Source organism: Artibeus jamaicensis, unplaced genomic scaffold (assembly GCF_021234435.1).
Source record: "Artibeus jamaicensis isolate MK-2021 breed Jamaican fruit bat unplaced genomic scaffold, CSHL_Jam_final contig_1284, whole genome shotgun sequence".
In the NCBI taxonomy this organism is placed as follows: Eukaryota; Metazoa; Chordata; class Mammalia; order Chiroptera; family Phyllostomidae; genus Artibeus; species Artibeus jamaicensis.
Window position 1 is genome coordinate 2,260,906 of NW_026521249.1, and position 25,602 is coordinate 2,286,507.

The 25,602-nt window shown below is 44.6% G+C and overlaps 1 protein-coding gene across 1 annotated transcript in view; it reads right to left on the minus strand.

The window, feature by feature from the left end:
- Window positions 1–25,602, minus strand: part of TMEM163 (transmembrane protein 163) — a 222,875-nt gene that overhangs the window by 60,949 nt on the left and 136,324 nt on the right. Inside the window, exons 3-4 of the mRNA XM_037134493.2 lie at window positions 19,812–19,855; window positions 18,388–18,479 (exon numbers count right to left, since the gene is read on the minus strand). Of these exons, the coding sequence (XP_036990388.2) occupies window positions 18,388–18,479; window positions 19,812–19,855 (136 nt within the window). The remainder of the gene's footprint in view (window positions 1–18,387; window positions 18,480–19,811; window positions 19,856–25,602) is intronic.

A 25,602-nucleotide genomic window follows, 5' to 3' on the forward strand; every position in this document is an offset into this window, starting at 1 on the left:
AAAGTCCAAAACCTTTTTTCTTACAAATGTAAAATGTTATGGTTTTCAAAAACCATAAAAGGTAAGTTACAAAATATCCAACCAGGGCTGAAGGGCCATCAGTCAGGGCTACAGCGGAAATGCAACAGGAAAGATGCGCTGGGGGAGGAACAGCACTGGGGCTCCGAGGCCACTTCCAAACCCGTGGCCACTCCAGGCCTTCACGGGAAAATTACACACATCCTGATTAGGAAGCCCCATATCCTCACTGGATCCCAAACCGAAAGTAAGGCTGGTCTGATAAAACTAAAAGACACATAGGGTGCTGGAGGGGGTCAGCACCCACTCCTCCCAGCATGTTCATCCCGCCAGCGTCCCCCCCGCCCCCCAACAGCTCACCAGCACTGTAGTGCCCATCCGGCGCTCTCTGAGGGACAGGGAGGAGAAAAAAGATTGACTGCCCAACATGAAATGGGCCCCAGAGAAATTTTTTAAGTCTTCCTCAATAAAGCTACCTCAATCATTTTTATTCTGTAAGAAAAAACCTGAATTACTAGTTTAACACTTTATCTTTAACTCACTAACATATGCTTTCTTTGGCTCTAAATCTGGTAACCTTGGCTTCCCTCTGAAATTGGAAGGAGAATAATCAAAGTAATTATTTCTGGAGAGTAGCTAATGTGTAAATGTGTTTTCTCCCACAATAAAATTTCCGGTACCCACACACATGCATCCCCCTTCCTTTGAAATGAGCCAATCAAATGTCAGACAGTTTAGGATCCAAAGAGATACTGATTTACATACATTTCTACATTTCTTCAACTGTACCTTGAGTCCTTCTGGCTGGAGCTCCAGTAACATTTATCAGCTTACATGACAGTCTAGTTTTGATGCAGAGAAGGGAGTAAGGGGGTTTTACATTCGTTCAGCTTGGCCATTTAAAACCCCTCTTTTAAAAGGCCACTGAAGTTATGTACTTTGGCTAATATCCTAAACCTCTCCTCATAAAATTTCTCTTGCAGGCATCCTACTTCCCTGAGGGGTGAATGGGCAGAAAGAGGCTGTGGACGGTCGCCAACCACAGTGAGGTGGGGAGCGCCCAGGTCTCATGCACAAACAGCACGCAGCAAGGACTGTGCAATTCTCTTCCCAGTCAGGCCAGCCTTCCTGGACAGCCACAGGGATTGGATATACAAATGCACGCAGAGAGTCACTCCATTCTCCCAAGGCCTTGCATCAGCCAAATTCTCCTCCCTAAGCTCCTGTGCTTTTAATAGGAGCTTCTTGCAAAATATAGATTCGATAATAAGGACGAAATGTGTATTTGATCATCGGCGCGCTTGCCACTGCCTCCAGTCATCAGATTTCTAGAAATGCAAAATCGCAGTTAATTACGCAAAGGGCAGGCCCAGCTCTGTGTAGTCTATTGTTTGTAAGCCTGTCCCTGGCTTTAGTTACTCATGACATTCGGGAAAGCAATCTCGCCCAGACCTGCAGCTGTGGCCACACAGCGGAGGGCACCGGGGGAATACTGCCAACCTGACGTGCATACAAACGAGGTGGGCTCACCATGCCCTGCATATGTTCCTCATTCTTGCCTGCATTTGTGGCTGGCAGCATTTCCAATCACGACGGCCACCTCGTGGACAACCCAGATCACAGATGGGTGGCACACAACAGCCCCACCATGCTTGGGGACTGGCAGGACTCCTGTGTAAGGCACATTCTTGCCCACAAACCAGCTTTCACCCTTATTCAGAATACAAATTGGGCTAGGGTGCATGAATGGATTTTTAAGATCACTGTTTAGCTGTCTCTTATTAAAGAAAAAAGTACTCAGTATCTCAAACACATGGCCTGCAGGAATACACAAAGGGGTGCACGCAGATTCACGCACAAGCTATACCGGCATGGCTGCTTCGAACGGCAAACGCTGGAACAACTCACATTTCCTCACGGGAGACCGTAAATTATCATCCAGCCAAGAGCAGAACAAATTATCGTCCATCCATTAAGCCCTTAAAATGAGTGAGTTTGAGACACAGACAGGAGATTTTAAAATGTCCTTGGTTTGGTGTTAGGAGAAAGAAGCAGGATCCAGAACAATATGGACAGAAAGATCCTTATTTTCATTTACACCTTGTCTTGTATGTGCACCCGTGTGTATAGAGCATATGGGTGTGTATTATATTTTATTTACACAGAAAATATTCTGGAAGCACATGCACAAAACTATTCATTATGATTATCTTTTACGGGGGGCAAGGTGCAGAGAGGAAAGGATGAGAGCAGGTACAAATGAGAGAAAACTTTCACTTTAAGACTTCTATTCATCTAACTTCATTTGCTCTACAAATATGTACTACAATTATAATCGGTAAAATGAATAAAAACATTTTTATGTTTAAAGAAACAACACAGGGCCTCATACATTTGCAAGAATAGCCTCACAATTCCCTCACAGTGAGCCACCTGAGCTCTCTGACATTAATTACATAATCAGATCACTTACCCCAGCTTAATAACTTGCCTATGGCTTCCCACTGCTCTTATCATCGAAACTCGTGCCAAGAATCCCAAGGCCCTGGCCACCTCCCAGCTTCATCTCCCCTCTGCCCCTCGCTAACTGGGTCCAGCCACAGGCACCTCTTTTTCTGACCCTCAAACACATCACGCTGGTTTGGGCCTTTGTTTGCACCAATCCCCAGCCAGGACTGTTGTTTCTCCAGGCTCCTTCCTCTCACCCGAAGGCCCAGCGCTGGGACCCTGACGCCCAGCTCCGGAGAAGCCCTTCTCACAATGTTGCGCTGCCCCAGCTTATCTCCTTCCCAGCTCTCACTTCTCCCAGCCATTACATTATGGTTGACCTCCTTTGAGGTCCCTGAGAATGGGAGTTCGCTTCTCTCTTGCTGCCCAGCGCCTGCAAGAGTGCCTGACACAGAGCGGGCACCCAGTAGCTCATTGTGGAGTCAGCAAATACCTGTCAGAGTCAGGTGTCAGAGAATTCCCATCAGGGCACCCAGTAGCTCATTGTGGAGTCAACAAATACCTGTCAGAGTCAGGTGTCAGAGAATTCCCATCTCCTGATGGAAATCTGATCAGTAAAACTGGAGTTTTTCCAAACAAATTTAACCTTCTCACACATGAAACCAAATGAACGCTAGATTGACAGAACAGGTACCTGACTAGAAACCAGATGCCTAGATCATCACTCAACATCCAGAAATGAAAATTGTAGAGAATTCAATAAGGGTGTCACCTAGATCCCCTGATATTTCATAGGAGTCCCTCTAAATTTATGCCCCTCACTATGTTTGGAAGGGGCAGGAAAGAACTCTCTCCCATGACCCCCTTTCCTCAGCTGTCAATCCGAACAGCCAAGGAGCCCTGAGGAAGAGCAGACATTCAGCCAGGTTGGTTTTCACTGGAGCCAGCAGAGACACCTGCTCAAAGTCGGGGTGAGGGGCACGTTGAAATGTAGGGGCCTAAACACGCCATTTCCTAAACGTCCTCCTTTTCTCTCAGACAGGACTTGTCAGCAGACCCTTCACACAGCTGCTACTTCTGGAGGGTTCTCATGTCAGGCTCCCCCACACACCGTCATATGCTAGAAGAACGGCACCCAGGATAGCCTGGTTTTCTCATGAGCTCCACCTCCGTCACCTGGGGAGAGGATGAGAATTTGAACTTTGATTCAAAAGCGGGCGGGTTGGTGTGTGGTTTGCTTAGGGGACTTACACAACATCGACAATATTTGTGCATGGGTTTTCTCATTAAAAGCACAGGCACAAAGACAGTAAAAGATTTCTTGGCTGAAAATGCCAACAATTTTTGGTGGGTGCTAACACCCACACTGAGTGACCTCTTTGCAGCAACAAGCAGTAGCAGACAGAGTAACAGCCACTTTGCCTACTCTCACATTGTGCTAAGAAAGCTACAGGGCTGGGAAGGGGGAGGGGGAAACCTGCCATTTAAAGCTTGGAGCAACTTTCAGGCACATACACTGACTTCTCCCAGAGATTTTCCACTGTAGTGGCTTGTATTTAAGAACGCAAGTTAAAGGGGGAGGGGCAAATAGAAAGTTGCTCATCAATGGGCATAAATTTTCAGTCACACAAGATGAACAAGTTCTAAAGATCTGCTGTGCATCGCGCCCTTAAAAATGTGGTGAGGTGGGTCTCATGTTACGTGTTCTTACTATAAAATTCTTTTTAATTAAGAATTTAAGTTTATTAATTAATTATATTTAATATACTACTTTTATACATGTGAATACTTTATACATTTACTTCTGTCTATATTACGTATACTAATTATTATGTGTATATATATGCATAGACACACACTTTTCAACTCTTCAAAACGGCTTCTCTTTAATCCTTTTCTTCACTGCCTCCAAGGCATGTTAAAGAGCAGTTTTAATTTGAACCTAACAGATGAAGAAATGAAAGTGAAAGATAGTAACATTATATGTAGCAGAAACAGACCTACAACAGGCCAGATTTCTTGCCTCCCAAGTTGGGAAAATTACTGCTTTCTGAGCTACAGGGGAAATGAAAGGGGATCCACCCACCAAGCCCCTCCAGCTGGCTTCGAGGCTGAGTGATGTCCCTCTGGGGGCTGCCTAAGATTTGGGGCTGTTCGCAGCTGTTCTCTCCACATTCCTCCTCACGTCTGAGTGCACCATCACAACTGTCATCAGCACACGGTGAGTCCGCGGGGCTCCCCTCGCCCCAGCACGTCTACAGGGTTCCGCCTGGACATGAAGGCAACACCAGGCTTCAGGGTCCAGCAGGGCTGGGGTGAGTCACTCACATAAATCCCAGCTCTGCAACTCTGGGCAAGCTGATCACTCTCTAAGCCTCCATTTCCCCTCCTATAAAATTGGAATAGTACCCTGAAACACCAATCCATAAGAACCTATGCAGCTCAATGTTCATAGCAGCACAATTGACAATAGCCAAGTGCTGGAAGCAACCTAAGTGCCCATTGGTAAATGAGTGGATTAAAAAACTGTGGTACATTTACATAATGGAATAGTACGCAGCAGAGACAAAGAAGGAGCTCCTACCCTTTGTGACAGTATGGGTGGAACTGGAGAGCATTATGCTAAATGAAATAAGCCAGGTGGTAAGGGACAAATACCATATGATCTCACCTTTAACTGTAACATAATCAACAAAAGAAAAAAGCAAAAAATAGAACCAGAAACGTTGAAATTAAGAACAATCTGAAAGTAACCAGAGGGAAGTGGGGAGGGGACAGTGGAGGAAAGGGTTTTCAGGAACTGCTATAAAGGACACATGGACAAAACCAAGGGGGGAGAGTGGAAGCAGGGGAGGGAGGTGGGTTTGGCTGGGGTGGGGGGACAAAATTGCAGACAACTATCATTGAACAACAATAAAATAATTTAAAAAACAATAAAATTGGAATAGTGACGCCTATAGGATTGTTCTGAAGATTAAATGAGGCAAATATAAACAGTGCTTAGCACGGTGCCCAAAGCATGGTAAGAAAGTCAGTGATTAAGGCCGTTCGAAGAGTTAAACTTTTAGAGCAAAACCTATCAGAGAGCAGACCAGGAACGCTACAAAAATCCCTCAGCCCCCAGGCCATGGTTTCTGCCAAACTATAAAATCTACAGCTGTATGTTCAGAACCCATAGAACTAGAAAACCATAATTAAAAATAAAAGAATAGGAAGACTCCTGCTTGGCTAGCAGATGGTGATAGAATCAACATAACTAAAGAAGCTGCCCTGGCTGCTGTGGCTCAGTTCATGGCAGCCAGCAAACCAAGGGGCCACCAGTTCCATTCCCAGCCAGAGCATATGCCTGGGTTGTGGGCCAGGTCCCCAGCAGGGGGCATGCAAGAGGCCACCACACATTGATGTTTCTCTCGCTCTCTTTCTCTCTCCCTCCCCCCCAAAAATAAATAAATAAAAATCTCTAAAAAAGTTTTTAAAAAAAGCAGCTCATAAAACAGAAAAGGCATTGGTCAACCAGAGAAACACAATAAAGGTGGTTATAAAGGCAAATATGATGGGCCCCTTCCAAGTGTCCTACTCAAAGGAGAAGGATTCAGCCAGTGTCCTGGGCTCGGAGGTGGCTCCTTTCAGGCCTGCCCAGCATCTCTGCCGCACGGGCTGATCTATCAGGTTCTCAGGGCCTGATGTCATGGCAGCATCTATTCACCTAACCCTTGCTGTTGCAGGGCCCAGGGGTTCTACAGTGAGAAAATGGAGGAAACCACATGGGTAACAAGACAAGGTCTCGTGACAGAGGAACTACAGTCACTAATAAACTGGCACCCCATTTTTACATGTCACTCTGATAGCCTGATTAATCTGAGTCCCCTGTCTTTGTGCCATTAAAACCATGCCTCAGCCTGAAAGGCCACAGGCCAGATTCTGCAAAGCCCTAAGAGGGGAGGAGGCCGTCATCAGGGGGCGGAGGACCTCTTGAAGGACGTTTTCTCTAGACACGAGCTACCTCACTAGCAGGGAGCACACAGCCAACTTCGCAAGGGTCTGTAGGAATCCAGACTAAGAATCAAACAAGGGAAGAGAAAGGGGATTTTTCAAAAGCATATAAACCCTGAAGTATAAATCAAAGCCACAATGAGATCCACTCATACCCACTAAAATAGCTACATCAAAAACACAGACAATAACAAGTGCTGGCAAGGATGTGGAGAAATTAGAACCCTCCTACATTGCTGGCAAGAATGTAAAATTGTACGGCCACATTGGAAGGCAGATGTTAGACACAGAGTTACCACATAACCTAGCAACTCTACTCCTAGATATAAACCCAAGAAAAATTAAAATTTCCACACAAATACTTGTACAGACATGTTTACAACAGCATTATTCTTAGTACATAAGCGAATACTAAAAAAGGAAAATGACCTCAATGTGCATCAGCTGATGAATGGATGAGTTAAATGTGGGTATAGCCATCCGATGAAATATTACACAGCAATAAAAAGAAAGTAACTACTGATACGAGCTACAGTGTGGAGGAACGGTGAAAACATTACGTTAAGTGAAAGACTACGTGAAGGAAGATAACATTTTCCTAAGCTACAAAGGACCAGAGAGTATATGATTCCATTTACACAAAAGGACCAGAATAGGCAAAACTGTATGAACAGACAGTAGATTAGAGGTTACCCAGGGCTAGGGGTGGGGGGTTAGGGCAGAAGGGTTTGGAGTGGTGGCAGCTAAGGGGAGTGGAGCTTCTTTCTGTGGTAATGAAAATGTTCTAAAATTGATTGTGGTGATGAGTACAGTATTCTGTGGATATACTAACCACCACTGACTTGCACACATTCAGTGCATGAACTCCATGCTATGTGAATTATATTTTAATGAAGCCTTTTTTTATAAAAAACATACTTAGTTCTATTTTGCCTGGAAAGCCTACTATTAAAAAATAGCCCCCATTAATCGGATACCTACTATATGTCAAACACTATGCCAAGGAACTTACTGATATTACCTCATTTGGTTCTCATAACAAGTTTATGAAGTAGCTAGAAACTATTATGAACTCAAGTATTCCTTTAGATGCTTTCTACCGAGTATATGAATAAGCTGAATCATATATAGACAGATGCCTATAAAACCCATGTTTACTAAAAGCTTAAAGAGTGCAGCTATTTAGAAAAAGGCAAGAAATGGGGAGTAAAAAGTCATCAGAATTCCAATCCATGTAATTTCATGGGCCCCCCAAAGGAAGGCTACCCGCACTGCGGTGGGAAGCGATCGTATGGAGAAGCACCCAGTAGTGTTGTCAGCACAACAGCACCCAGTAGGACAACTGCAGCAAGGCAGTGCAACACAGAGGAGCCAAGAGCTTTATTCCTTGTTCCCACTGCTTTGTATAGTTCCCCAAAGGGGGAAAAAGTATGCTTGTTAGGATTACAAACATAACCTATATAACTTGTGAAGTATTTTTCAGAAAATGCAAAATGTAGACAAGAAAGTCATCATCAGCTAGTATTGATTAGTAGTCAATGGCAAGTACTATGCAAAAGCAAATTGAATTTATGATGTTCAGCAGCTAACACTGGACAAGATCTGGATGCTGAAGGAAGAAGAATTATACGCCATAAAAGCTCTGACCGAAACATTTCAAAGACAACTATGGAGAAACCAAGCCCACAAAATTTTCCTGGAACTGCAGACCCCTTAGGAGAAGGAAAGAACATGCCCAAATCTCCTGCTGACAAAGGTGTTCACAAAGAGAGAAGGATGTGGTTCTGAACTACCTCAAATCTCACCACATCAACAAGGGTTCCTGAATTAAGTCCATTCACCTCCAAGCGCAGCCCAGAGTGGAAGATGGAAAGGATCACAAACACTGTGATTTCCAGGCTCAAGTTTCCAAAGGGTGACGACTCTCATCAGGGTGCAATATCCACAGAGCTGGGCCCTGGTATTCCCAGGGACGGAAGGGTCCGGGCAGCAAATGCCGCCTTCTGGCAGCAGGTGCCAGAGGAGAGGCCACAGCAGTGGATAAAGGTGTGTCCATTATTCTGTGAAGGCAAACCCCTCAGTCCAGGATACAGGAGGCCCTACCCAGCTGACAGCATGGCCTGAAAACAGGAACCAAAGTTCTAAAGAGCACAGAACCAGGCTGCAGCCAAGGTGAACGATTTTCACTGGCAAGGCCTTGGAAACATGGGAGGGCTGAGGGCTTGTCTTGGCACCCATTCGCCAAGGAATCCCAGGCTTGAACGCCAGCTGCTGGGAATTTGCCAACCCTTCCCCTAGACCACCTTGTCCAGGAAGTTCAACCATGTCTAGCCAACTGCAAACCACTTCCCCACCTTTCAGACTTAGAACCAAAGTCTGGGACAGCCTTTCAACTTAAATAATTTCATAGCTCTTAAGTCCTCTGATCCACAACCACTTTCCCTCTGCCTTCAACTAAGTTTGTTTTGCAGATAATGGCTAGGAAAAGGCATTTCCAATAGGAAGGGGGGACATCGAAAATTTTGGTAAAACCAAGACACACAAATGACCATTTGGAAAGGTAAGACTGCATAATGGTTATGAGCAAATTTCAGAGCAAGCCCTGCTGTGTCCATCACTAGCCATGGGTCTTCAGGAGCAATACTGACCTTCTCTACCAGGTGTTAAATAATGCCTCTGTCTAACAGAGCCCAACATGACAGCGGGTACAAAGCAGGTGCTCAGTAAGTATTTACTATTACCATCTTCATAAATATATCAAAACTTTCCATAAGACAAAGGGGTTCCATGGCTCAGTCTCCCATTCTGCAAGACTTTAATGACTGCCTACTAAGTATCAGGCTTTAGTCTAGGAATTGGGAATGAAAAGAATAAGGCAGTTAAGGAACACTCTTGCTCTTACCAGCTTAAAGTTTTATGAGAGTAGTGGATGATAAATCAATATACTAAGATATAAATTAAACATAGATAACTAGATCCATGAAAGGAAACACAGACACTGTAAAAATAATTACACAGGCGACGTGAGAAAACACCGGAAGGAGCTGGGCAATTATTAAGCTGTACTTCCTCGGGCACCTGAATTCTAGCAGCCAGAGTCTGGGAAATGTTCCAAAATGGAAACAAAAGGCTTCTCGTTCCATCTGAAATTCTGTCAACCTAATTCTTAAAAGAAATACAGATGACAAAAAAGTATATGAGAATATGCTTGACTACATACTGGTAACCAAAGAAATGCATGTGAGCGTGGAGAATTCAATTTGGCCCCTGGACAAGTGGCTAAGACCAAAAAGAACTGTACCACTGAGCTGGCTGTGAGCAAACAGACGCCCTGATCCCTGCCAGCGAAGCGTAAAGCAGAGCGACCTTTTTGGAGGTCCTTAATGACCTTTTGGGCATTAAAATGGTGTTAGAAAGTTCTTTGACCCAGACTTCCAATAAGGTATTCTGAGGAAGAATAAGGAATAAGAGGACAAGAATAAGAAAGATAAGAAATAAGAGGACTTATAATATAAATGTGTAAAGACAGTTATTTCAGGTTGTTTCTAACCCCAAGACATTGGAAACCATCTATGTCTTCAGTAGAAAAATTGCTTAAACAAAATACTTTAGATCCATATGTAGAATACCACACAGCCACCAAACAAAAACACACCTCTATCATCAGATGGAAAGATGTTCAAAACATGGCGGTAAGAAGTGAAGACCAGACTTTCAGAGGGGTATACACACAGGTCTGTGTCAATAAAAAAGATGGATGTGTAGCACTGCACATACACGCACACACAATATATAACACACAATCTACATCAAAACGTTAGCTCTGGGAGGCCCTGCAATGAGTGAGCTTCACTGTATTCTTTGTACCTCTATGAATTACCGCAACCTTTTACAATAATCATGTATTACTTCCTCTTGTTCCAGATTTCTTGGGGTGGGGGTGGCAGGGACAGGTGATAAAATCAGGAGATCAAGGAACAATCTTTAATCACCTCATTACACTACTACCCCATGTCCTGAGGTCAAAAGCAATTTTCTACATATGCCAGAGTGTGTGTCTGAGTTTTCAGTATTTTTTAATCTCACCCAAAGACATATTTTCATTGAGTTTTTCAATCTTTAATTGCATACTCTTATTCCACGCTCTTAAAAAGAGAAAAAAACAATAAAATCATTTGTAAAACTCTACCAATGGAAAATAAGTGGTCTAACATTTTCTGAGCATCATTTAAAACATCATTCATTTTCTGAGCAGCATATCAGAATGATATACTGACAGTGCATCATTCGACAACAGGTTGAATCTTTACTGCGGTGCCATTTTGTGGTTATCACCGCCCTTCCCCCTACACATGAGAGCAAATGGAGGCCTGGAAAAATTAAATAACTTACAGTCACAGAGCAGGTGAGTGTAGATGCGAAAGAGAACTCTTCTTAGGAACAGTATTAGTTTCCCGTGGCTGCTGTAACAAAGTACCACAAACTAAGGGTCTTGAAACAACAGAAATGTATTCTCTCCTAGTTCTGGAAGCTAAAGTCCGAAATCGAGGTGTCGGACTCACACTCCCTCTGAGACCTGTAGGGCAGGATCCCCTCTTGGTTCTAGCTGCTGTGTTCAACGACAATCTTTGGCATTCCGCGACTTGTACATACATCACTCTGACCTCTGCCCTCGTCAACAAGATTGACTTTTGTTGCATGCCTGTCTCTGCATCTCCTCTCTCCTCGTTGGGACCCCAGTCATCCCAGATCAGGACTTCATTTAACTTGGTTACATCTACAAAGACCCAATTTTCCAATAAAGTCACATTCTGTGATACTGAGGGTTAGAACTTCATCGTATCTTTTGGGGGGACACAATTCAATTTATAACAGGGGCCAAGGAAGCCAACACTCCTTGCTCTACTACATCCTGCCCACAGCACCACCACCATTAATGTCATGTTAGTGTCATGGAGGCTCCATATGTCTTTTTCATGACAGCGGAAGGAGTTCCATTCCACCTTCAGGCAAGACTAAATGCAACCTCTTACAGGCAGATGAGCTCTGGTCCTGTGCTGTGAAGACTTTGCCTTCTACACTGGCTCTCATCAGTCACCGAAGCTACCTCCAAAGTTATTCTTGTAGTTCAGGGTCTGCTCTTAAGTTAAAATACACTCAAAAGCTCTGTCAAGTTAACAGCTCTAAAGGTGGAGGAAATACAATTCATTTACCCAGAGCCCCCAATTTAGGGTCACATCAAAAATATTATGAGAAGGTCGCTGCCCACTTGTTCTCTATTTCAGCGTCTTTGTTTTTATTCTGTTTGCTTGACCAGAGGGGAGAGGGAAGGGAACTTAAGGGGAAAAAGGGGGAGGGATTTTGAGGAACAAGTATGAATGACACAGAGATGAGGACGGGGGGGGGGAATGGGAGGGAGGGGGGAGACCGGGCGGGGGGGGGGGGAAGGGAAAAAAAATGTACTTGAAAAGTAACCAAATAAAAAAAAAACATTAAAAAAAAAATGTTTCCCAAGCAAAAAAAAAAATATATATATTATGAGAAGGGGAGGAAACGTAGTACTACAAGGTCTGCCTGGAAAAAGTCCAGCCATTGTTAATATATGAGAACAGTTTGCATGACATCGATGTAACCTGGCAGCCAAGGAGAGTGGACTGGAATGCCATGTGTGAACAGTGATGACTTCACTGTACTAGTCAGTGGGGACAGTAGACTCCACTGAGTGAGCACGTGTGCTGTGTGGCTGTCGCATTCAAAATAACTGAGCGAGTAGAACAATTCTGCACCAAATTTTGCAGATTTTAAAATCCACGTGTTAATTCTACATTAACTTAAACATTCATCTGCAGCAATTATTCAGATGATTCAGAAGGCTGCAGCAATGGGCAGCTGGTGATTGGTAGCTTCATTGGGACGATATACCTACTCATGCATCACGTCTCAGGCAGAGTTTTCTGGTAAAACATTAAATCACTCAGGTGACTCAGCCCCACTACAGCCCAGATTTGGTGCCCTGCGACTTCTGGCTTTTCCCAAAACTAAAATTACTTTTGAAAGGGAAGAGCTTTCAGCCCATCTGGGAGATTCAGGAAAATACAACGGGGCAGCTGATGGTAATTGGGAGAACTGTGTGAGGTCCCAAGGTGCCTACTTTGAAGGGGACTGTAGATATTGTTCTACCTACAAAGTTTCTTATATTTTGTAATCTTTAATAAATGTCTCTTTTTTCCATATTTCATGGCTGGATATCTTCTGGACAGACCTTGTATTTTAATATGTTCTGATATAACTCATTGTCTTTGCGAGTCTGCTTAAATCAGACACTGAAAGCAAATTACCAATCCATCATTTCTTAACTGCATCAGTTACTTTTATTTTCCAATTTCTGGGGCTGTTTCCAGAAACAGCAAGGGTGCTCCTGAAACCAGTAATCAAAAGACTCGCAAGCCATTCTGTCAACTGATGGTTTTCAGGCCAAGCATTTGGCTCAGCAAATTGAAAAAAAAAAATGGCAAATACCTTGCCTGGGTGAGAAACAGTGTGCCCATTTATCCCACGTGAGAAGGCACACAAAGGACTTCCGCCTCTCTAAGAATATCCCCTCCAGAGCTCCCAAATACGTTGCTGAGCATCATGTCGATTGAAGGTCCACCTGGAGCAAGAGAACAACCTCCCAGGCTGCTTTGCCCCAGGGCTGCACAATGAGAAGCCTGCAAAGGTGAGCAGCCTCCCATCTGCCTCCACCCCTCTGTCTCAGGGCGCTGACTGCAGCCCAAAGAGACAGCTGGAGTGGGAGCCTCCCTGGGGCCTCCCACCGGTACTGCAATCACACGTAAAATGTCAGAGGCCCCCAACGAGCGTCAATCTGTACCTTCTGTGGCAAGCTTCCAACGGCCCTCTGCAGCTGATGGCAGTGGGAAGCTGTACTTCCTGTGGCCTTTACATGGTACACAGGGCTGAGGATGACTAAGAGCGGCGTGAAATTCCCTGTGCCATTCAGCCTTGCCAAGTTCCTCCTACACTGATTTCTCCCAGAGCCCCCGCCTCCAGGAACACCTTCCCTCCTCCCATATCTTTCTCATATCTCCAAATCCCCTGGACTTTGACTTGTTAATAACTTTGTCTGCTTTTTAAAATATATTAAAAATGATCGAACTATCTAAAGAGGCATTGTTCAACATGCTGACGACTACCACGCATGACTATTTTAAGTCAAAAATCCGGTTCTTTAGTCACTCTAGCCACAGGGCAAGTACTCAGTGGCCACACGTGGCTAATGGCTACCACACTAGCAATGCAGATGCAGGCAGACCCATTTCCCCAGACGGTTCTATTGGACAGACCTGGTCTGAAGGACACACAGAAGAAATGTGTCCCTCCTTTGTCTGTCCCCAGTCCTCCTCCCAGAGGCGATGCTACTGCCAGTCTCCTTTGTGTCCTTGCAGAGATTGTTCTTTATATCTAAACAAATGCGTGTGGAAGCAAACCTCTTTTACTAAAACAAATGAGAGAAGACCCTAAACACTATTTTACGCCATGCTTTCTTCACTGAATGGACTGTGGAGCTCACCATGTAAGTGCACAAATAGTTCACTGTTTTTTGTGTGTCCTCACAGCAACCCGCTGTCAGCAGGACAACTGCCACCACTCAAGCCCTGTAACCACACTTCTTGTCCTGCGTCCCCTTGGTGGCGCCCTGCTCTCTTCCCTCATGAACACTTCCCTCCAATTCCCAGGCTCCTCATCCTCAGTCTCTTTTCTGACTCTTCCCCTCACCTCTTGGCCTGACAAAACCTGGTTGTTCTCTGAGGAAGCTGCCTTGCCTACCTCTGACGTGGATGCTGTGTCTCCTCTCTCGTGCACATTCTCAAAGCCTGTCTTCCCCCAGGTGAATTCCAAACCAGTTTCTCTGGCTTCCTCCCTCAGTAGTCCCAGTTACCCACAGACTAAACCACCCACGACACCTCCCTGTCACTGCCCCCAACCCCTGGCCTGTCTCCTTCATTCACTGAGGACATCAGCAACTGCTTTACTCCCTTCATCTCCTTCGTAAATCATACAAACATTCCCTCAAACCCACGTGGACCACCCAGCCAATGCCAGGCCTCACACATGTGCCTGACCTTTGGTCCTCACCCTACCTCAGCTACCTACTCCTACCCTAAAGCCACACAAATAAAGAAAGCGCCTGTGAAGTCCTGTTTTTTAGCATGCTACTCTCACATTAGCATCCCACGTCAACACCTGTCGAGCTAAGCCAGACTTCTAGTCCATGATGACCATTCATTAACCTTGCCATCGCCCTCCCATTCCTCTTCACACATTCTGAATATTCTAGTATGTTCCTAGATCCTTCCCTTACAAACAAACTGGACTCCCTTGCCCCCTTTCTAGTTTACTCACCTGTTCAAACCCCTGACCATGCATAAACCTGGTTCACCTTCTCCACACATATTCCCTACAAGAAGGTGATTAATCAAATTTGGAGCTTTTAAAAATAAAAAATTAGTTGGTAGGGTCACACAATGGAGCAACTGCTATAGAAAATGGCATGAGGGTCCTCAAAAAATTAAAGCTAGTGCTACCATATGACCCAACAATCCCACTTCTGGGTCTATATCCAAAAGAATAGAAAGCTGGGTCATGAAGAGATATTTGCACACCCTTGTTAGTAGTGGCGTCCGCCATAACAGCTGTGGTGGTAGCAACCCAAATGTCTAACAGCCAATGAATGGATATACAAAATGTGGAATATGCATACACTGGAATATTATACAGCCTTAAAATGGGAAGAAATTCTGAAATATGCTACAATATGGATAAACCTTGAGGATGTTAAGCTGAGCAAAATAAGCCAGTCACAAACCAGCAAATGCTATGCGATCCTACTGACACGAGTTATCTAGAGCCGTCAAGTTCCTAGAAACAGACAGTCAAACTCTGGCTGCCGGAGGTGGGGGAAGGGTAAAAGGGAGTTGTTTAATGAGTGCAGAGTTTTAGTTTTGCAAGATGAGAAAGTTCTGGAGATCTGTTCACAACAACAAGAATATACTTAACACCACTAAACCATACCCTTAGAATGTGTGAGATGGTGGATTTAATGTGATGTGTTTTTTCACCACAGTAACGAAGCACAGAACAGAACAGAGCTGAACTACTGGCTGGGCTGCTCTGGCAGCGCTGAAGCCACACCCTCTTCCCATGAGCACTGAGCGCCCACATGGCCCCCCTGCAAGTGCCTGGCAGGGCTGAAGGAGCTGCCTACCCTCATTGCACTGGCAAGTCCAAGCTCAACATTCATCCTGAACCTTAGAATCAAAGTAGGAAAAATTAGAAGAATTAACTAGGAATCAGTTGAGTATTTCCCTATTCTCCCAAATATTATTTTCTAGCAAGTAACTGAAAACCAGTAGCCTTTCTAGCTCTGCCTCTCATAATTCATTCATGCTCATTAGTATGCCAACATCAGTTTCTCAGCTGGCAGTGATTTCATGAATTTTTAATTTCCATGCAATGAGGCAGAGATTAAAACTTTAAACTAAAACCAACAGTAGGGGATTATGAGTGTCATTTTAAGCCCTAGATTAAGAATCTCTGAATGAATTCACTGGCACCAGCACATTAACTATTATCTGAGAATTACTGAAACAACTCCTCTGAATTTTTACTTCTGGGGCATTAATATATACAGTTCTTACAAAGTACCTGCTTTGGGATCATTAAAAACAGTGAAACCAAAGACATTTCTTGTTATCAATCTTAATCTGGGGAAAGCTCCAGGCCACCTGGCAACTGCTCACAGAGATCCTGACACTATAGAAAAGCCACGATAACATGAGGCTTTGTGACTAACGCGTAAGAAACTCAATTCAGCAAAAATAAAATCAGACTTAAAGTAAGCAAAGTAGAGGAGAGAAACTGAGAAACAATGAACTCAATTCCTTCTGGAATTGCACATCAAATTCTGGATTATTAATTCTAAAATAAGAAAAGGCAGAGAAGACAGCTTTCTCTTTTGAGGGCAAGGCCCCCATGAAAATATAAGCCACATATGCAATTTTAAATTTCTTTAGCCACATTAAAAATGTAAACAGGCAAAAAAAGTAAACAGAAGCAAGTAAAATTAATTTTAGAAGTTTATTTAACCCGGTATATCCAAAATAGTCTCATATCAAATTATAATCCATAGTTTAAAAATTATTAATGAAGTGTTTACATGCTTTTTTTCTTTCCACATCTTTGGAGTGTGGAATACACTTTTCACTTAGAACACCTCTTAGCACCCGCCATGGGTAAGTGCTGAAACAGCCACTCGTGCGGACCATCTGGGACAGTGTGACTGCAGAACCGAAGAACTGACGTTCTTCTGACAGGACAGGGACTCGTCCTTGAGACCTGAGCATATCTTAGGTTGTGCTCTCTAGATTGTTCTCACATAATCCTCGAACCGCAGCCACAACAGCCGGGGTGGGGGCATCAGCTTCTCCTTTGGCTAGACTGGTGTTATTAGTTCAACGCCGGTCATCAGGCACCAACATTTGGAATTTTACAAAATAAGTTCACTACTAGTATTTTCTTAATTTTTTCAACCACAAAGTGACTCCCTTTTTTCAAAATTAACCTTATCCTAAATAATGTCATCTGTGATATTACAAATTTTTATACTGTAATTTTTATAGTTTACTTGTTCAAAAAGCTAACGTGCATTACAATAAATATTTAACACTTAAAAGAAGTTTTGTGCTCTACCTAAAGCCAAGAATTAACTAAACTGAAATTCATATTCATTCTCATTGGTGAATCAATTACGGTGTCATCTTTCAAAAGCTTTCTGTGTGGCGCATGAAATGTGAGACACGTTACTCCCTGAGTCCCCGACACCCAACATCTCTATGTGTGAGAATGGCACAGGCCCCTCCCAAGAGTCCCCTGTGTCTGGGAACCATCACCATCCCACCACAAATGCACGGGGCGTTTATTCCTTTGTATTCAACTGTGCAGGGGCTGCAGAGGTGGGGTAATGCTCTTGCCCTAATGACCAGTGGTGGCTCAGTCCTAGGGGAGTCCCCTTAATAATTAATAAGCATAGCAGCTACGATTTACTGAACTACATGCCAAACATTGCTCCAAAGTGTGTGTGTGTGTGTGCCCGGGCGCGCATATCAAATCGTGACGATTATACCTCACTTCTATAATTGTCATAATAACCCTAACAAAGGAAGTGTTGTTTTTCTGCTTTTCCAGTCAAGGTAACAAGGCGCAGAGCAGTTCGTAGCTTCCCAGAGGCAGAGATAATAAATGGGGAAGCTGAGATTCAAAGCCAAGAAACATCACTCTGGAACCTCTGCTGTTATCACTCCGAGGTTCACAAATGAAATAGAGATGAAAGTTGGAAAAGACACATGCTTCATGGTCACAGACACAAATCCCTCAAAGACAAAAGCATTCCCCCACAGGGCGTGGGGAGTGAGGCCAGCAATACCCTCTGATACAGAGAGGATGGTGCAAGTGGAATAATTTATAACGCCCTCAAGATGTCTTCCGGAAATTCCACCGCAAAACTCCTCTTGCTCAGAAATAAAGAAAAAAGTATGAAAATTCAAGGGAACAATGATCCCAAAACCACAAAGCTTAAGAGGATGGAAGGATGAATGGACAGAAGGATAAAAAGGCAACTGAGCATAAAAATGTTTACTCCAGACTCAAAAGCAGAGAACAGAGAGTGTTATAAAGGAACATTCATCTCTTTGACCACTGTGGAAGGAAATGGCTGATAATGACCCCAGCTAGCCATTCTCAAAGGCAATTTGGGAACCTCTTTCTTGTCACTGGGACCAAAGCTGCAGAGTAAGCTGTGCTGACAACCTAATTATGCGGCCTTCATTTGCAAGGGTTCTGCGGCCTGGAAGCAGGTAAAAATCCACTTACATGTATTCCCTATGGGCAGAGTGCACAGCGGCCGCGTTGCTGTAACGCCACAGGACAATCGCCGAAGACAGGACATCGAGGATGGCATCAAACTAGGAGAAGGAGACATGGCATTAGCGGATTTTCAGAGTTAAGACACAAGGCAATGATTCTGTGCCACGGAACATCTGAGCAAGTGACCTCAGAGCAAAGAGGGTTTGCATCGTTGTGATGTGAGCCATTCCTCCTCCTCAAGGTAGGTCCTGGGGACCTGGAGCCCAGGGCACCCCACGTGCCAGGTCCTCCTTCTCCCAGTCACACTGCTCCCGTGGCCTGGGACACCACACTCTCCCAGGTGCTGGGTCTGCTCCCGGGCCAGTGGCTCCCAACACTCTGGAGACATGGGGGGATTACACTGTTCTAACACGTACGAAATTGGTTTTCCCACAGTGAGCAAGATCATTTCAGCATTTAACTGTGTATCTCAAGTAAAAGATTTGGGGTGAAGAATCTGTTCCTGGCTTTCAATGGGATTGTTCTACCTGGGGTGCAGGGTGAGGGTGATCACCTGGGAGCTCTGCAAACACTTTAAAATTGTATACAAAATTCATTCCCTTTGTATGAATGAATGATGTGTTGGGGGAGGGGGCAGAGGGAGGGAAGCAGGGAAAGAGAGGGGAATGTGAAAGAGAGAGAGAGAGTGTGTATGTGTGGTGTGCATTTTTCCGGAGAGACAGTCCACTCCTTCAAAAGTTTCTGAAAAATATCTGCAATGCCCAAAACATTAAGTTTTCACAACGAAAGGAAAAAGCGGGTTTGGGAACAGAAACCCATACCCTTAGGTACAGGAAACCCTAAAGCTACAAAGGAGTATTTACAAGAACTCTGTATGAGCAGTTTTGCCACACCCCACTTGTCATCTGGAAAACTACAAGCTTCGGGGGATGTGGGGAAGCTTCACCCAAGTTTTCAACATGCTTAGCCTGCAGAACATCTGAGTCCAGGTTTCTCTAACCGACTCCCATCGGGGAGCAGGCTGGGAACCAGGCTCCCGCAGGCAGGCTACAGACTGGCTCAGCCCCGCGCAGCAGCCCCACCCTTAACTCCCCACATCTCTGCCTGCACCAGCGAAGGCTCACCCCGGGGTGTGCCCATGGTCAAACCCATAGCCCTGAGGGGCAAATAAGGGCTAAAACCCTAAAACATCCTCACAATCGGTGTGGGAAATGTGGTCCCCTCATCTGTTCCTGAGAATTACACAGCACCACTGCAGTTTACTTCGAGCAAATTCTAATTTCCTGCAGAATCAATTTCTATAAAAGTAGGTTTGTCATGCTAAGCTCTCATCTGTGAACCACCCTCTTCTTGCTGAGAGCCCAGGGTGAGATTTGTGGGCTCAGGAAAAACGTGCAAAACTTCATAAAAGTACATTTCAGGTTACTTACTGCAAACCCAAAAGCAGAGGCGCTGTACCTCATAACGGAGACAGCTAAAAAGAAAGAAAATATTATTCAGAATATTTTAAGATCTCACATATATTCTCTCTCATTTGTGAGTATATTAATTTATTTGATATTCCCTTTTAAACATCAATGGAAAGTTTCCAAGAGAATAAGGTTAAAAATTAACTGCAGTTGTAAACTCTGAGAATAAAACAACACAGAGTGAAAAGAAGATTCCAGGCTCCACCTGCAACAACTTCCCTTTGAGGCATGTTCTGAGCACCAAGGGGCCAGTTTCGGAATGAAGACGCTTAAGCAGTTGTCAGCCAAACGACCGCTGAGATTTCATAATTTAGCAACTGGGAGCAGAGAGCCAGAAACTATATTAAACTTTCACAGTACAAGTGCAATCACCCAAACTGCTCCCATAAAGAAGCAATTAGTGGCATCTGTACGCACATGCATTACTAACAGAGCTGAAAAAGATCTCTAGCCCATCAGAGCTTAAAATTAGTGTAGACCTCAATAAAACTGTTCAGAAAAACAGTAACAAATGATCTTAAACAATAACCATCCACAAATGCAGATGTAACAATTATAATTAAAACATTCATCCATATTCAAAAATCTACCTTTGGGGGATAAGGCAAGTAGATAGCACTTTTGCCTAATTCTGTAATCTGTTCTATGCCAAAGCAATGTCCAGCTTCAAAGACTGTTCTCAATTTATCTTAACAAAGTCAGTTCTCCACAGTTAACAAGCATACATCCACCCTCGCACAAAAAATGAAGCCCTACACGATGGGTCAGTAAAGCTTTGGAGTGGATTGTTCTGGGCACAGGTGTTTCAAACGCTCGTTCATACAGTGTGAGAGGCATGGGCTTGGGGTAAGGAGGTCAACGCTGCACTCAGATCACCACCTGTCCCTTCTCAGGGTCAAGGACCTGCCCTCTGTCCTTTCCATAGGTCCAGAAATGGACCCTGGATGGCTCTGTTTTTCTTTATAATCCATCCCCAGCCACAAGGGTCACACGACCCAGTGTGAAGCAAGCATGTTTCATTTGCTGTGAACTAGGAATTGAGTCTGAGAGAGTCTAGCTGGTTAATTTATGTAGTTGGAATAAAAAATTGCAATCACTGGAGCTAGTGCTGGCCATGGTTTGCTATAAAGACTGAGGAGCAGAGAGATAAGCATGGGGTAAACACAGTTCTGGGGTAGAAAGATCCTCTGGCTTCCTAAAGTATCCAAGACCTTCGGAGACTCAGCCACAGCCCAAGCTTCAGGCTGTGTAACGCAATCAATTAAATGCCTGACCCTCTTTGTTTTGACATGGGCTGCTCTGGTGTTCCCCGCCAATGCCCTTACTGGTATAGAGAGAAGGGCAGAGCCAAGTGTGTGCACAGTCCATGGCAGCTGTCACAGGCAAGGCAACAGAGATGTGCAGTGCAAAGGGGCACTGGACCTTCCTGAAGAACTCAACTCACCTGCCATGTTGGTGTGTGCAAAAAAGGCAGCAAATCCCTGAAGGGGTCACTCTGGACACCAAGATGCCCCATAGGACATGGAGCATGCCTTGCAGTAAGTACCCAGTAACTGTGAATTAAACTGGTAATTGACTTTTACGAAACCGGTCTAAATGAGTATGTGGTTTTTCCTTTACAACCTGTTTTTAGATTATCTCAGCTCTTTGCTTTTCATGGGCTACTTTTCATTAGTAGTGGAAACCTTCTGAACTCCTACTAACACCTTGTCAGATGCTCAAAATGCACAACAGACCAGAAAGAGATGCCCAGCTGGAGCTCCTGCTCTGCTCCGACCTGCACTGTTTGGCCTGGCACCACTGCATGGAAGGCACAGCCCGAAAAGCACACTACTCATAGTCACAGAAGACTGCCTGTTCTCCAAGCAGTAAGCCATTACTTTAAAAACTTTTCATTGACACTTCTGACCAAGATGGAGGCATAGGTAGACACACTGTGCCTCCTTATACAACCAAAATTAAGGACAACAAAAATTTAGAAACACAAAACAACGAGAACTGACAGAAAATTGAACTGTAGAGAAGTCCAACAACCATTCATCTGGACCAGTAAGAGGGGTGGAGTCAGTGGCGGGCAAAGAGGGGTTATGGGAGGAAAAAGCAGTGGCTGGCAGACCCGGGTGCGCAGTTGGCAGCTGGCAGACCCCAGGAGCGAAGAGACAATGAGCAGACCCAGTGAGGTGCACAAAGCGGGTGGCTAACTGTGGTCACACATTCACATGCAGATAAACCAGGGGAAAATGGTCAACAAGACAAACCGTACAACCCAGGGCCCCAGCGCTGGGAAATAAAGCCTAAAAGCACCAGTTGAAAACACTTGTAGGGGTTGAGGTGCCGGGAGAGACTCCCAGCCTCACAGGAGAGTTCACTGGAGAGACCCACAGGGTCCTAGAACATACACAAGCCCACCCACCTGGGAACCAGCACCAGAAGGGCCCAATTTGCTTTCAGGAAGCAGCAGGAGGGACCAAAATCCAAGGGAGAGCAGAGCAAGCGCCATTATTCCCTCTCTGACCCTGCCCCCACATACAGCATCACAACCCAGCAACTGGGTTGACCCGCCCTGGTAAACACCTACGGCTCTGCCCCTCACTACACAACAGGCACAGTCACACCAAAAAAAAAAAAAGGTTCAAATGGAAGAACAGATCAAAGCCCCAGAGCCAATACATCTAGGCAACCAAGAGATAGCCAACCTATCAGATGCACAGTTCAAAGCACTGGTGATCAGGATACTCACAGAATTGGTTGATTTTGGTCACCAATTAGATGAAAAAATGAAGGCTACAGTAAGTGAAATGAAGGAAAATGCACAGCAATCCAATAGTGATGGGAAAGAAACTGAGACTAAAATCAATGCAGTGGACCAGAAGGAAGAAAGAAACAACCAAGCAGAGAAGAATGAAAGAACAAGAGTTCAAAAAATAAGGAAAGGCCTAGGAACCTCTAGAATATCTTAAACAGTCCAACATCCAAATTATAGGGGTACCAGAAGGGGAAGAAGAAGAACAACTAGTGGGAAAGTTATTTGAACAAATAATAAAGGAGAACTCCCCCACTCTGGCAAATGAAATAGACTTTCAGGAAGTCCAGGAAGCTCAGAAAGTCCCAAAGAAGGTGGACCCAAGGAGGAACACACCAAGGCACATCGTAATTACATTACCCAAGATTAAAATGGAGAGAATTCTAGAACCAGCAAGAGATATGGGGACAGTCACCTGCAAAGAAGTTCCCATTGGACTGTCAGCTGATTCCTCAAAAGAGACACTACAGGCAAGAAGGAGCTAGAAAGAAGTATTCCAAGTCATAAAATCTAAAGATTTACAACGAAGATTGATCTATCCAGCAAAGCTTTCATTTAGAATGCAAGGGCAGATAAAGCACTTCTCAGATAAGGTCAAGTTAAAGGAGTTCATCATCACCAAGCCCTTATTATATGAAGTGTTAAAGGGACTTATCTAAGAAAAAGAAAATAAAAAACATGTACAGTAAAATAACAGCAAGCTCACAATTATTAACAACTACACCTAAAATAAAAACAAAAGCAAACTAAGCAAACAACTAGAACAGGAACAGAAATGGAGATCACATGGCAGGCTAGCAACAGGGGAGTGGGAGGAGGAGACAGGGAAAAAAGAGAATAAGTAGCATAGACAGTAGGTAGAAAATAGGGGGAGGGCAAGAATAGTATGGGAAATGTAGAAGTGAAGAACTTATGAGACATGGACATAACTAAAGGGGGGAATGTGGGTGGGAGGGGGTGTGCAGGGTGGAGGGGAATGAAGGGGGGAAGTGGGACAACTGTAATAGCATAATGAATAAAATATAGTTTACAAAAGTTTTAATTAAGTTATCTGTTAATACCAAACATTTATACAATGGGCTACAGATTTAAACGAAGTGGACACCCACTCAGTTCTATTGAGAAAACAAGGACCCTTGTTTCAGAGACTCTAGTCTCCAACAAAAGAGCTGGCCATTGAATAGAGGGATTTCTTCCCCTAACTCAGTCAGAGTCAATGGCCATGACTTCAAACATTCAAATAATTACAATGTGAAGTTATGTTTGTGTGAGTGAGTTTAGGCTGCCCAATGAAATATTAATACTGTTAACCCAGAGTCCTTCACAGAAGGGAAGGATTAACATGAATCATTTATTTAGAAATTGGCTCCATCAAATTTCCCTGACAAGATGAAAAGGGAGAAAATGCCAAAAATTGCATGGAGAACCCAGGGTACATCGAAGGGCACACCACAGGGCATGGCTCAGGCAGCCTCCCTTTGTGAGCAAGTCCCGGGCTCACGGAAGCTACTAGTCATTAACACAGGGCCTGAATGGGAGGGGTCAGAGCCTTTTAGGAATCTCTGAAGAGTGGGAAGTACAGCAACGTAATTTTCCTGGCCTGTCATGGAATGTGACACATCCTAATTCTGGTTTAGACAGCCCCTGTTCCCACAGAAAAAGGGCAAACCATGCGGTTCTCATCAGGATGTCTCCAACTCCCCTCACGCAAAGGATGCGTTCTACAGAAAGAACGGCAGGCCTGCACCAGAATGACCCACCGTGGCGGGGATGACAAGGTCAGTGCCCCCGGACCCCCACATGTACCTGGCTAAGGGTAGCTGAAAGCCACCACAGGTCCGACAAAAGTCCAACAGTGCCTTTAAGACAGATGTGAATTTAACAAGAGACAGCAGACAAGGGCCCTTTTGACCTTAAACAATTACACGGCAAACTGGCATGGTCAGTGGACAGACAGGCAACAGGGCCACTGTGAACACAGAGCTCTCCCATGAACAATGCTCTGGGTCAAGGCGGGGGCCACAGAGCTGAAGATAATGAAGTCAGTGCGGCCGTGGGCACTCAGTGTGGAGCCTGTTGATCAAACACTGCAGCTGCTGTGGAATGGAGCGCCCAGCTGTCAGCAGCCTCCACATTCATCCGGAGAGCACTGCTGTCAGAATCCTTTAGGGTAATTTGCAAGAACGTTTCTGCACCTTACATTTAGGACATGTCTCCACTGCTGCTAACTTAAATATGCACTCAGGGAGCCAGTGGCCACCAACAGCCTCTGAGGCAAGCAATTACAGGCCGTTGGAGCCTCACTGCCCAGGGCACTGAGGCCTGGTTTCCTGCCTCCCCCGGCCCAGTGATGAGCGTGGAGGTCGACTGCCATCTGATCACGCTGGCCTTACACATCCAGAGTGTATGCTTAGGATGTGACTGGGCTCTTCTCACTTTCTGACTTGTTTTTTTGTTTTGTTTTGTTTGTTTGTTTATGCTAAGATACAAAGTCCTTAGCATGTTATGTTCATAAGTAAAATGAAGATCTGTAGTTCTAGTCCCCTTTTGGGTAAGAGCACCCTGAGTGTCCTCTGGGAAACATCATTCCCCCTAACCCCACACTGTGTGGTTTGGGTGGGACAGTGTAATTATCCCCATTCTAGTGTATCTTGTCCTACAGCCAATGTGAGTGATTCAGAGATGGCACAATTCAGTGCAAGCCAAGGAGAATCCCTGAGGCCTTACTGAAAATACTGGGAATGGGATGTCTTTCTAAGATGAGATGCAGATAGAGTTGGTAGGATGGAAAAAGGAGTTTCACTTAGCGATTTTGCCCTAAATGGGAAAAGACTACCTCAGAATAAAGTCAACACAGAGGAAAGCAGATATTAAAGATCAGAGATACAGCCCAGGCTGGGTGGCTCTGTGGGCTGAGCACCATCCTGGTGTGCCAAGTCCGTGGGTTTA